Genomic DNA, 14,580 nt, shown 5'->3' on the forward strand with positions numbered 1-14,580 from the left:
AGGAGAAGAGAGGAGGAGAGAGAGAAAGAGGAGGAGAAAAGGGGGAGAAAGAAGGAGGAGAGAAGGAGAGAGGAGGAGAAAGAGAGAGAAGAGGAGAAGAGGAGAGGAGGAGAAGAGGAGGAGAAAAAGAGGAGGAGGATAAGAGGAGGAGAAGGAGAGAGCTGGTTCTGGTTCTGGTTGAAAAAGCTTCAAACAGAGACATGAATTCTTCAAAAAACAGATTTTATTTTGTGTATCACAGGTGTTGTGTTGTGGGTGTGTAGTTGTGCGCCTCCATGTGTGTCTATGTGGGCTTGGTGAGCAGCTGGCTGGAGAAGTCGTACAGATCTTTGTTGACTTTCTTCAAAGTCTGAACTTCTTCTTCGAGCTCAGCGACTCGAACTTTCGTGTTTTCACCGTCACCAAACACCGACTGAAAGGAAGAAAAGAAACAGAGTCTCAGGAGACGAGGACACTGTCCTCCACAAGTGTCCCTTTAAACAGCCAAACCCTGTTTCAGAACATCTCAGTAATCTGCTTTTAACTGTTGATTAGAGCGACTAGTGCTTCGAATCCTCCTACATCCAGAGCGACCGCAGAGTTTATTCTTCACACCCAAAACTTATCCATCCAGAAACTCCAGAACCACAACATTTAACTTCTCAGTTCTGGTCCAGGTTGTTTTGATCCAACTACAAACACATGATGGTCGTCTGAGGCCCCGCCCCCTCACCTTGTCAGTCACGGCGTTCATTAACTGGTTCAGTTTCTCGGCTTTCTGCAGGTACGTCTCGCCCTCGTCCTGAAAACACACAAGAACCCTTCCAAGTAAAAAACACACAAGAACCCTTCCAAGTAAACAACACAACAAGAACCATTCCAAGTAAAAAACACACAAGAACCCTTCCAAGTAAAAAACACACAAGAACCCTTTGTGTGTGTGTGTGTGTGTGTGTGTGTGTGTGTGTGTGTGTGTGTGTGTGTGTGTAAATATCAGCGTGTTTCCGTGGTGAGACAGTTCTTTTTTTTTTTTTTGAAATGATTCCTCTGAGCTGTTTCATATTTCTCAGATTGAGGAAACTGAAGTTGATGGTGGTGATGATGATAATGATGATGAAGGTGATGCTCACCTGTCTGTGGAGGCGGAGACGAACACAAACCTCCCCCGAGTCTGCGTCGCCCTCAGAGCTGTGCAGGTGTCGGCTGAATCGTGGCAGAGCGACGGAGGGTCGACTGTCAGGAAGGAACATGTTCGCCGGAGCTGCCATCATGACCACGTTCGTCACTGGACCTGAACACAGACAGGAAACCACGTCACCAGGCTACACCTTTCAATTCAATTCAGTTTTATTTATATCGCGCCAATAACAACACAAATCGTCTCAAGACGCTTCACAAAAACCAGCCTGAAACCTCCAGAGCAGCCTGAGGGAAAAACTCCCTTTAACAGGAAGAAACCTGGAGCAGAACCAGCTCATATGGAGGAACCATCTGCTGAAGACCAGCCGGGTAGAACCAGAGAAGATAAGAACGTTCAGGTCTCTTATCAAAGGTTCCAGGAAATATCTGTTCATCACAATAGTAGAAGAAGAAGGTGTTTAGTGTTTGATAGTCTGGCGAGTTAAGACTGATCAGTTACTCCCAAACATTATCAGCTGATTCCTTCCTGAATATTCTGGACAAACTGAGTTCTGGTTCTATATTTCTCCACTAGAGGTCACTGTGACAGACGGTGGAACTCCAAGCAGGTTAAACAACGGCCAATGAAGCCCAAAGAAGAAGAATGAGAGCGTGGCAGCAGCCTGGTTACTGTTACAGGTGGTTTGTGCTTCTACGTTAATAATTAATAATCGTTGTTGAGACCGTAGCATTGTAGCATCGTAGCTGAACTCCACAGCTGTGATCGGTCCTTTTGGTACCAGTGTGTTTCAGGCTGCCTCTCCATCATCTCCATGTTCTAACTGATAGTTATGGATCAATAAAGAATGGGTCAGGTTAACTGAGGAGCTGTTACCAGGTACCAGGTACAATCTTCACTCAGACTACAGCACCAAGCATGACGTTACAGTCTCATCATCCGTCCATCATCCTCTCCACCTGTAGCCATGGTAACGTCACCATTTTTCCCCCAGAGGAGAGTAGAGGCCAGAGACTGGTGGACTTGTTAATGTCCACTGACCAGGTGTTTGATTGGCTGGTTTATCGAATAAAGATGGCGCATTGTTTATTTGTTTACAACCAATCAGTCAATCTTCCGCTGGTTTAAATCAGCTCAATAAACATCTGTGTTTTCCTCCAGTTTATCAGGAGGAAGTCATGAAGACGTGACGCTCTGCCAGAATCATTTCACAGCAAGGAAACAACATGTGGGAGTGGATTAGCAGAAACAAGTCAACCACTGCTTTCAGAGCCGGCAGCAACGTCCTCTCAAGGTTTTTAAAATAATTTCCCTCATATTACAGTGAGGACACAAATCACTGTATTTGAGTAATGCGTGAATGTCTAATAATCTCATTTACATAGTGAAGGAAACCCCAGAGAACAGCTTCAGCGGTTTATTTCACACAGCTTCCAAATGTTTCTACATCTGTCCTCTCAGGGTTTAAGAGTTCAACCAAGTGAGTCTGCACCTGGTTCAGAAAATCCTGCAGACTTTCAGAACCCAAACTCTGCATCCTCCTCCTGGAATCAAGTCATAGACCAACATCTCCATTTCTGTCACCATAAAAACTGTTTTACACTGAAGTGGAAAACATCAGGTCTGTAGCTGTGTTCTTGTTGTGGGTTTGAACACACCTTTACCTGAGGCACCACCCGATTAGTCAACATCAGCCTGACACGTTAGTCCAGTTCGGTCTTTGTCAGTTTGGTTCAAGCTGAGTTTTTAAAAGCATAAAAATAAAACACTGACATCATTTTATCTGATGAAAATCTACAGATGTGTCGCTTTATAATTAATCAATGATTCTTTATGGGATGTCCAGGTTGGTTTCTAACATGTTGTTAGGAGGTTTGTAGTATTTCTGCTTTTTGTGGTAATTATCTCACACTCAATTTATGATATTGAACTGCTGCTTGGCTCCTGCTGCAGGAATCACACTAATGGTCCAAAACGTGGTCCAACACTGAGGATAAATCAGACAGAGACAACTCGAGGCAGACGAGCTGCCAACACACTGCAACACTCTGAACACTGAAAACTACCTGACAGGACACCTGGATTCTTTCTTTAGATCAGAAACTCAACATCAAACCTGTGGTTGAGCCAATGCACCAAACAGATCCTCAGGCTCCTGAGTCATTATTATCTCAGATGACCAGAACAACATGTCCCAAACACCAACAGCTTTCTGTCTTTGTCATTCCAGCGTGATGTGTTCAAGTGTCTGAAGTGAAGATAATTCAGATTCTAACACAGATGTTATCGAGTGAGGACGCCTCAAGCTAAGCTCTTTTCAGACGATTGTTTCTTAGTAACAGGTGCAGATTTCACACGTTGACAGAAAGACAGAGTCTGGAACTGATTCCATTTCCTTCAAGGACCTCATGGCTTATTTGTTTACGTCCATAACTGAGAACAGAAGAGGAGACAGATGATCAGCTGTGAGATCGAATAGTCCGGAGCAAATCTTCCTTCAGACCCGAAGCAGCCACAGCGACATTATGACAGTGATTCTAACACATTAGCTTCACATTAGTTTTATATTAGCCTGGGGTTAGCCTCAGATTAGTTTTACATTATCCTCAGTGTAGCTCTGACTGATCAGGGCTCATATGGGTGGTATTACATCACTGAGCTGAAAACATCACTAAGATTCCTCTGAGGAGAAAGTGTTGCTTTAAAACAATGGAGAGAAATGAGGTCTGGCATTTAAGACCACGAGAGACCGAGCGGTTTGAAGTCACGGGCGATGAAACTTTTTCCTTAACATCCAGTCTGAAAACGTGATGGGGGCAGAGGACGTCCGCAAATCGTCCGTCCAGCCAGACGAGGGATTATCGTCTACGTTTGAAGTGAGCAGAGAGGATTCGCTTAATTACAAAGTGCCACTCATGATCACTGCAGGGCGTTTCTTCTTCTTCACGCTCTGAAGCCGCTGTCACCAGCCACAAGGCCACAATGCACACTACCTAATACACACAGCAGCTACAAGGCCGCCAATTACAACTACAGCATCACACGACACACGCCACCACCATCAATTAACATATCAATTAACAGATATATTAACAGTAGGGGTGTGTAAAACATCCAGCATTTGTGTAAAAATCCATTTTTTTAGTTCCACTTCTAATTCCTAAGGAATCACATGAACCAATAGGTAGAAAAGATCTATATAAAAACAAGACCATTCACCATTAACCATTACCAGTAGACAATAGTCTGAATTAGCGAGCTAACAGGCTAATGCTAACATGAGAGAACCTGACTACAGACGTCTCAATACTAATATAACATAAAAGAATAATCTCCAGGTCAAACTCCGCCTCCCAAAAGTTATTTGCTGCCTCCACGACCCAGTTAAGGTAAAAAAATAATCTATTTGATAAACTACAATAATAATAATGCACTGGTTTTATATTGTGCTTTTCCATTTTTAGATGCTCAAAGCGCTTACAATAGCCTGCATTGTTCATTCGCTCACACAGTCACAGCCTGGTGGAGGTAAACTACCTCAGCAGTCACAGCTGCCCTGGGGCAGCCTGACGGGAACATGGCAGGGAGCATACACCTGGGGGCAAGGTGGGGCAGGCTGACGGGAACCAGGTGTTGCCTTCAAGGTCGATTGATCAAACAGTAAATGGCTGCATGACTAGTCCCTGTTTGGCCTCGGCTCAAACCTATAAAGTATGAATTTCTTGTTAAAGAGGATAAACCAACATGAAGAACTGTCTATGGCAGAAAAGAAGGAAAATCAGTCAGAGCCACTGGACAAACATTGGGCAAAGCAACACAACAATGTGGAACGTCCTGAATGAGAAAGAAACTACTGGTGAACTGAGCAACAGACGTGGAACAGGTCGGCCGAGGAAAACAACAGCAGTTAATGACAGAAATATAGTGAGAGCTGAAGAAAAACCCAGAACATCAGTAAGTGACATCAGCAACAACCTCCACAGGAATCACAGTGTTAGAGGAGACTCAGAGCAGGAAGATAGAGGCCAAACCAACACATACAAACCAGTCATCAGCAGGAAGAACCACAGTCCACTCAGAGCAGAAATGGTCACACCTGGTCACCTGGTCCTGGTTCTGTCCTCTACACCTGGTCCTGTCCTCTACACCTGGTCCTGGTTCTGTCCTCTACACCTGGTCCTGGTTGTCCTCTACACCTGGTCCTGGTTCTGTCCTCTACACCTGGTTCTGTCCTGGTTCTGTCCTCTACATCTGGTCACCTGGTTCTGTCCTCTACACCTGGTTCTGTCCTCTACACCTGGTCCTGGTTGTCCTCTACACCTGGTCCTGGTTCTGTCCTCTACACCTGGTTCTGTCCTGGTTCTGTCCTCTACACCTGGTCCTGGTTCTGTCCTCTACACCTGGTTCTGTCCTCTACACATGGTTCTGTCCTGGTTCTGTCCTCTACACCTAGTCCTGCTTCTGTCCTCTACACTTGGTTCTGTCCTCTACACCTGGTTCTGTCCTCTACACCTGGTCCTGCTTCTGTCCTCTACACTTGGTTCTGTCCTCTACACCTGGTTCTGTCCTGGTTCTGTCCTCTACACCTGGTCCTGGTTCTGTCCTCTACACCTGGTTCTGTCCTCTACACATGGTTCTGTCCTGGTTCTGTCCTCTACACCTGGTCCTGCTTCTGTCCTCTACACCTGGTTCTGTCCTGGTTCTGTCCTCTACACCTGGTCCTAGTTGTCCCCTACACCTGGTTCCGTCCTCTACACGTGGTCCAGGTTCTGTCCTCTACACCTGGTTCTGTCCTGGTTCTGTCCTCTACACCTGGTTCTGTCCTGGTCCTGGTACCTTTGTGAGTGAAGCAGCGGACACTTTGTTTACTCTGGACGTCCCAGAGCCGAACTGTCTCATCATGTGACCCAGAGACCAGGAGAGTCCCGTCCATGGACACTGAGAGACACGTCACCAGGTTCCTGAGGAGACACCAAAGATCAGTTAAAAACCTCCCGACCCCAAACTTCTCTGGTCTTTGGTCTCTAGTCTCTAGTCTTTAGTGTCTGGTCTCTGGATTGCAGTCTCTGGTCTCTAGTCTTTAGTCCCTGGTCTCTAGTCTCTAGTCTCTAGTCCCTGGTCTCTAGTCTCTAGTCTTTAGTCCCTGGTCTCTGGTCTCTAGTCTTTAGTCTCTAGTCTTTAGTCTCTAGTCTTTAGTCTCTGGTCTCTAGTTTCTAGTCCCTGGTCTCTAGTCTCTAGTCTTTAGTCCCTGGTCTCTGGTCTCTAGTCTGTAGTGTCTAGTCTCTAGTCTTTAGTCCCTGGTCCCTGGTCTCTAGTCCCTGGTCTCTAGTCTTAAGTCCCTGGTCCCTGGTCCCTAGTCCCTGGTCTCTAGTCTGTAGTCCCTGGTCTCTAGTCTTTAGTCCCTGGTCCCTGGTCTCTAGTCTCTAGTCTTTAGTCCCTGGTCTCTAGTCTCTAGTCCCTGGTCTCTAGTCTCTAGTCTCTAGTCCCTGGTCTCTAGTCTCTAGTCTTTAGTCCCTGGTCTCTGGTCTCTGGTCTCTAGTCTCTAGTCTCTAGTCTTTAGTCTCTAGTCTCTAGTCCCTGGTCTCTAGTCTCTAGTCTTTAGTCCCTGGTCTCTGGTCTCTAGTCTGTAGTGTCTAGTCTGTAGTCTCTAGTCTTTAGTCTTTAGTCCCTGGTCCCTGGTCTCTAGTCCCTGGTCTCTAGTCTTAAGTCCCTGGTCCCTGGTCCCTAGTCCCTGGTCTCTAGTCTGTAGTCCCTGGTCTCTAGTCTTTAGTCCCTGGTCCCTGGTCTCTAGTCCCTGGTCTCTAGTCTCTAGTCTCTAGTCTTTAGTCCCTGGTCCCTGGTCCCTAGTCCCTGGTCTCTGGTCTGTAGTCCCTGGTCTCTAGTCTTTAGTCCCTGGTCCCTGGTCTCTAGTCTCTAGTCCCTGGTCCCTGGTCCCTGGTCTCTAGTCTCTAGTCTCTAGTCTTTAGTCCCTGGTCCCTGGTCCCTGGTCCCTAGTCCCTGGTCTGGGGTCTTACCGGTGTCCTTTGAAGACCTGGTTTCCTTCATTGTCCGACTGGAAGGATTTTTCGCGGCTGGGAATCTGCAGATAAAACAGTTTGAATGATGAATCTGTATAAACAGAGACCACGTCCACATGGATCCATATTATTATGTTATATGGATCTGGATCAATTAACCTGACGAGTAAGGAGACATCATGATTACTATTATCATTATCATTATCATTATCATTATCATTATCATCATTATTATCATCATTATCATCAACATCATCATTATTATTATTATTATCATTATCATTATCATTATTATTATCATTATCATTATCATCATTATCATCATCATCATCATCATTATCACTATTATTATCATCACCATCATCATTATTATTATCATTATTATTATCATTATCATCACCATCATCATCATTATTATTATTGTTATCATTATAATTATTATTATTATTATCATCATCATCATTATTATTATCATTATCATCATCATCATCATTATCATCATCATTATTATTATTATTATTATTATTATCATTATCATCATCACTATCATCATCATCATTATCATCATCATTATTATTGTTATTATTATTGTCACCATTATTATTATCATTATCAGTTCAGTAACTTTATTTAGACGTTTATTTTCCTTTAATCAACACTGACAGAATCTTTTTAGATTATTTTTCTTCAAATGTTTGAACTTTAAAAGGTTGAACCAGGATTAACCTTCGGGCCATTGTGGTGCTGAAGGTTTTGGCTGCGTTCAGATTGTCTCAGCTGTTTTCCATCACATCATTAGAACTGAAGTTAAAGCCAAAAGTTTCTGAAATACATTTTGAGTCGTTCAAATTCCTTTGTGGCAATTTCTAACAACAAATGACCGTAGTGTATTTTAAATCCTCTGGTCTTTCATTGTTAGAGATGGTAAATGATGAAGGTTTCAGAGACCTAGAGAAATATAAACGTCCCACAGTCTGAACATGAAAACAATAAATGTCACATGGGGCTCAGGTGGGAAACACCACGGTGAAATCAACCATCCACAGGAGGCCTTGGTTTCTATTTACTTACTATTTACTGTTTATTACTGTAGAAATCAGTGTTGATATGAATTAATAATGAACAGATTAGAATAAAGAGCGGCAGCATCAAACTTCCTCTGAGATTAAAGACCGATCTTCATCCAGGGAAGGTGGAGACGGATTAACTGGTTAATTTTATTAACTACATTTAAAATGTAAAGGCAACAGCATCAGAGGAGATGAATGAATAAAAATACGAAGCATCTTCTCTTTACATCCGCACATTGGACTGGTTTTCACATTAGATCAGACTGAGATAATTGATATATTCATTAATGTGTTCATCAATACATTCATTAATGTGTTCACTAATATGCTTTGCGGGGTTTAGGCTGTAGTTTAAAGGATGTAGAGTTGTAGAATTGTGCTACAGCAGCCTGTGACTCACCACAACAACTGGAGAGATTCATTGTATTAAAATGTCCAAGAGCTGGTGGAGCTGCTTCGCTCATTAGTGCTGAGGCATTGAGCTCATTCATGAACCACCTTCCATCTCTGGATGTTGTGATTTTTTCTGGAGAAATCTCTCCATGAGCTCCATGTTTCTGATGCCAGTGGTTTATCAGTGTTCACGATTCTTTATTTTAGATTAGATTAGAGTCTTTGTCTGATCCAGGGTTAGCGTTAGCCAGTTGAATCTGGTTCTGTCAGATGTTCCTGCTCAACGTAGAGGTTGGAGTTTCTAGACCCAACATCTTCAGAGTTCAGGGGACACGTGTCTGTAAACGTGGCCGTTCTGCGTATTCGGAGACTGTAAACTCACCTGGTTGCACAGAGACACCTGGAAAATGTTTCCATCACTTCCTCCACAGAACAGGAAATACTCGCAGGGGTCAAAGGTCACCGACATGATCTCCACATCAAAGAGGACGGATAGGAGCAGCTCCCCCGAGGACAACTCCCACACCTGGACAGGTAGGCAGCAGATATATCACACTGATTAAATGATGACTTAGGTCTTAGACTGAGTTCCTGTTCCAGGCTCCACTTAAAAACTTGGTAATTTAAAGTGTGGCAGCGACAACATCTTGGCTCAGGTTCAACACCTTCTAACCATCCATTAAACCGCAGCCTCCTGGGATTTATGTCAGACGGGTTTTACTGAAATTAAAAATGGATGTGAGCACGATGAGGAGATGCTCCGAGTTTAAAGATATTAATGAGGTGATCAGTGAACGCTCATCTGATTGGTTAAAAGACTGACGTCTCAATAAAATGAAGTGTTCAATCACAGTCAGTCACTGATTCAATAAACATTACTGACACAATGCTGATATGTTCCCTGTAACACTGCAGTAAAAACAATGTGCAGTAGTCGTCTGTGACTCCAGCTCCAAACAGGAACTTAAATTTACTTTCTCTGGTTAGTTTCTCTTGTCTGCCTTATTCTATTTTTGAATCTTTTTTTCTACTTTGCACTGTTGTTCCCTGATGCTGTAGCTCCGCTTTCCCCACAGGGATAAATAAAGTCTTATCTTAACGTTCATCCTGCGATGAAGGAATCGACTCAGTCTGTAAAACACAGAGGTTTGTCTGATGAATGACGGCAGGAGAACATCATAACAGAGAGAGTTCTCCTCTTCAGAAATAGTAAGTGACATAAATAGTTCAGTAAAAAACAGCTGCTTTTAAATGGATTAATGTGTAGTTCATTATCGTCAGTCAGTCAACATGACCACAGACATTTTACCAATTGATCCTAACATAGAAACTTCTTGTCTCCTTTGATGGTCACGGAGGATGGACGAGGGTTTATTAAGGTTCATCATCAGGATTAAAATACAGTCGACCAACCATTAAAAAAAGGTTCTTGATTTTGGTCTCGACGTCCTTTAAAAACGAATTTGTGTCCCTTCCCAGAGGAGAAGGTTGGTCATCAGTGTGGTACCTGTGTAGGTGAATGAGGTGACTCACCTTCACAGTCTGGTCTAAGGAGGCTGTAGCGACTCTGGCCTGGACTCCCATCAGGCCACAGTGCAGGTCTGTGATTGGTAGAGAGTGACGAGACAGGACGTGACGAGGCTCGGGGCCGTGGCTTAAATCCAGCTGGACCACACTAAAACAATGGGAGGATTCCTCATTCAAAACCTCATCCAGAAAACGTCTGATTCTACCAAACATTCACAGGGTTAAGGGTTAGTGTCCTGAAGCATCCTGGTCGGTCTAAACTCTGACGTACAACATCTCATCATGTGTACATCATGTGTGCTGCTCAGAGAAATAATCCTACAAATACAAACGTACACATGTGATCAGCTAATGTGATCAGGTGTTGATCAGGTGATGTGTTCGAGGGTCTGTATCATGGAGCAGGATCACAGACTTATGGAGGAAACTTCAGGGTTAACTCTGAGTTTCTGGTTTCATGAAGCTGGATTCATTCTTATGGAGCTACGTTACCATGGTAACTGACTCTGAACAGCTGACCTGCTTCAGGTTAGGGTAACTTTCAGGATCTACCTGAATCTCATAAAAGGCTCCGCCCACCGGCCAATCAGCTGGGACAAACCCCCGCTAAGCTCAAACACAGCTCAGAATCAGCATCATTTCATTCATATATGATGTGATGTAGCAGCTTTATTGTCGCCCAGGTAACATGATAGAATGATGGTTTATCTTTTTACTCCAGAGGGGTCACATCTGATTCATCTCTGCAGCTTCATGGCTTCATTAAATCTAAACTAACTGAGCCACTGATGTGTAGTTTACACATGTATTTAATCTGCAGTCCTTTGTCTTATGGCGTCTCTTTGATGTGTTTGACTTTTCTCCTTATCTGAGGAGAATCAGTCTTTGTGGATCAGCCTCATGGTTGTGATGGTTCTGCTGCCTTAGAACCCACAACAACACAAACCTGGTTCAGTTAACGAGTTCAGGTAATGTGTTCAGGTGTTGTGTTCGGGTGTGGTGTTCAGGCGTTGTGTTCGGGTGTGGTGTTCAGGCGTTGCGTTCAGGTGTTGCGTTCAGGTGTTGCGTTCAGGTGTTGCGTTTAGGTGTTGTGTTCAGGTGTGTTACCTGGACAGACTCCACACCAGTGCTAGGTTGTCTTTTCCTCCAGAAATAAAATGACTGGAGTCGTCTGTGAACTTCAGACAGGTGATGTCCTGATAGTGACGGCTGAGGACAGACATCAGCTTACCTGTACAAACCTTAGCCAATCAGAGAATAGACGTTAATACACTTGAGCCAATCAGAGAACAGCACACCATTAGTCCAGTAACAGTCCTGCTCACCATGATATATGCATGACCTCTACAATATCTTCAGAAATAAATGGAAATGTACCAAATTTATATCATCAGGATCTTTTAATTGCAGGTCCAAAGTAATTTAACAAAGAAAATAGTTTTTTTCAAAGAAGAAACAGAAAGAACAGTGTGTGCAGCAGTAATGGCCTCTCTTTAATATCTGTGGTCAGGTCGTCTTTGTCAAAGATTATTCGTTCCTTTTTACGTCTTTTGCTCAGTGATGGCGTCTTCCTCGTCCTTCGCCCATGAAGCCCTGTTTGGTTTAGGGCAGCGTACGGTACTTGTTGAAACCATGATGATGCCACGCTCACAGTTTTCCTTAGTACAATTATTGTCAGAGAATTGATCACAATATTACGATGATCACGATTATTATGCGTTGATTGATTTACAAATATATTTATATGTAAAATCACATGAACACAATTATAATATTTATAATTAATTATTATAATTATATTACTAATTATATGATCCAATATTTGAACTTGTAGACACATACACCTGAGCAAAAAGAAAACCACTCGATGAAACGTCAGATAATTTAACGTGTAGCGTCGGTCGGCACCATCATGTGATACTGTCGACAGACCAGCGCGTAGCGAGAACGTCAGCGTTTAAAAGACGAGATTTTAAAACGGACATGATGTTAAACTTCTGGGCCACAATAACCTCGAAAACCTCAAAGAGTAGATACTGCGCAGGACAGTTATGTGTTGTTTGCCTTAGTTGTCGCGAGCACCAGAGAGAAATGCAGCAGTGGTGTATTTGCATAATAAAATAATATGAAGGAGCGGCGGCTACGATTTAGGAATAGAAACCCGCCGCTCTTAAATGAATGTGGAGGAAACACTGCGTAGGTGTTGTGTAACTTCGTTTTCGTTCTGCTCGAGTTGCTCTTAACTACGGTTCCGGCGTAATATTTACTGACGGTATTCAGGAAACGCTACGATCAATTCATTAACTGATTGATAGTAATAGTAGTAGTAGTAGTATTGATAGTAATCATGACATCCCCAGGACCCCAGACTGTTGCAGGTCGGCCTTCAGGTCTGTGGATGTTTGACCTGATGTTTTCCATCATTTGACCTTGTGTTTGCTGATTATCACAGATGCTTTGTCTTCACCATCGTGACAAAGGATCAGGGGAAACAGGTGGTTTTTAAAACACGGAGTCATCGTTCATTCTCTAATTCATGTCCATGGGCACAGATTATTTATCACAGGTGAGTCACAGTGTGTTTCCATGGTGATTTACAGCAAAGGGTGTCGATACCAGTGGAACATCAAGCTTTAAGTTTTACTGTTTTTTCCTCCCATTGTTTATTGTTTTAAATTGTTGTTTATCATTTGTTTTTTTGTATCAAACACGTTCTTCTCTTTAGAAAAGAAAAGTGTCACATGATTCATTTATATTCCACATTATGTAGTTAAACCTCATGGTGCCAATAACGGTGAGCAGGACTGTACATACATATAAAACTGTGTGAAAAAATACTGTAAACTGAGAATGTTTTCAAAAATATAAATAATGATTTGTTTATTTTTGTCAATTTACAAAACGCAAAGTTCCATCAGTATCTGGTGTTTCTAGAACTTTACCTTCAACCACCTCGGTCCTTCTAGGTCCACTGGCTCTAAGTCAGGGATTAGTAGGATCAGGAGGAGACTCAGAGGATGAAAAACACGTCCAGATTATTTGTCTAAATGTGAAGACGTCCAGCAGAGACATGAGCTCAGAACTGACCCAGGTCCACCAGCTACTGTCTGGACCAGTCTGGACACAAGTGGTCTTCATGGAAGAGCTGCAGCCAAACATCCATCCCTCTGACATGGAAACAAGACAAAGAGACTCCACCATGGACCAGAACCAGAACCAGAACCTAGGAACTGGGCTGAGAAACATCTGGACGGATGATGTTTGTTGAGCTCAGATAATGAGTGAAACATGGTGGAGGCTCCTGGAGAGTCACACCAGATACTGATTAGATTTATTGATGATTTATTTCATCATTCATGATGAAATAAAATATTATAAACTATTAGCACGTCCACCTGAGTGTGTTAATGGGTAGAGACTGACCTCCCACAGGTAAATGGCCTCAGAGACTCCGGCAGCCAGGAAGAGTCCGTTGGGTGAGGAGGTCAAACAGGTGATGACACCTGGACAAACGATCTTCTGCTGCAGCTGATCCTGGAAACACACACATTTACAACTAACGCATCCGTTCAGACGTTATTCTGTGTAATTCGTGACCTGGTTCAGACACATGTGGAACCAGCAGACGCGCTTCTCTGCTGGTTTTGGTCCATCTTCAACCTCTGAACGGACCCGGTTCTTTGTTCTTAGCTTCGGTTTGAAGCAAACTTTAAAAATACGGATATTTGAATGGACTCTGGCTGCAGCAGAATATCCACGGAACCGTCCCGGTACAGCCCCGGTACATCCCCGGTACAGCCCCGGTGCAGCCCCGTTAGCGTCCCGGTACCGTCCTTACCTTCCTCTGGATTTCCCACACGTTGATGAAGTTCTTGGTGAGCTGGGCGGACAGGAGGTACTCGCCCCCCAGGACGCAGAGGGTCCGGGCTCCGCTGTTGCCCCCCCGGTACGAGAGGAGGCTGGAGCCGCTGTGCGGGTCGAACACGGTGCAGTTCCAGAGCTGCGATCCGGAGTCAGAGCTCAGAATCACCTCCAGAGGGGCCGCCATGCTGGATCTAACACAAACACACCGCGGCGCAGGCAGCTACGTCACTTCCGGGGCCCGGTGCACTGTGGGAAGTGTAGGACAGAGAGAGAGAGAGGGAGAGAGAGAGAGAGAGGGAGGAGCTGCAGGGCTGGAGACGTCATATTAAACCCAGAGATTAAGTGTATATATATATATACACATATATATATATAGTATAGTATAGTAGTAGTATAATAGTATAGTATTAGTATAATAGTATAGTACAGTATTAGTATAATAGTATAGTATAGTAATAGTATAGTAGTAGTATAGTATAGTATAGTAATAGTAGTACAGTATTAGTATAATAGTATAGTATAGTATAATAGTATAGTATTAGTATAATAGTATAGTAGTAGTATAGTAGTACAGTATTAGTATAATAGTATA

General features: G+C 43.4%; 1 protein-coding gene across 1 annotated transcript; it reads right to left on the bottom strand.

Moving 5' to 3' along the window:
- Positions 1-205: 205 nt before the first annotated feature.
- Positions 206-14,218, bottom strand: wdr18 (WD repeat domain 18). Its single transcript, XM_047588209.1, has 10 exons — positions 13,963-14,218; positions 13,548-13,658; positions 11,232-11,365; positions 10,131-10,272; positions 8,980-9,123; positions 7,132-7,196; positions 5,954-6,078; positions 1,110-1,270; positions 713-781; positions 206-412 (listed from the first exon to the last, which is right to left on the bottom strand). Exons 1-10 carry the CDS (start codon positions 14,170-14,172, stop codon positions 284-286), a joined length of 1,290 nt encoding a protein of 429 aa, XP_047444165.1. The 5' UTR covers positions 14,173-14,218; the 3' UTR covers positions 206-283.
- Between the last annotated feature and the right edge of the window lie 362 nt (positions 14,219-14,580).

The sequence above is a fragment of the Mugil cephalus genome, chromosome 6, assembly GCF_022458985.1.
Source record: "Mugil cephalus isolate CIBA_MC_2020 chromosome 6, CIBA_Mcephalus_1.1, whole genome shotgun sequence".
Lineage (NCBI taxonomy): Eukaryota > Metazoa > Chordata > Actinopteri > Mugiliformes > Mugilidae > Mugil > Mugil cephalus.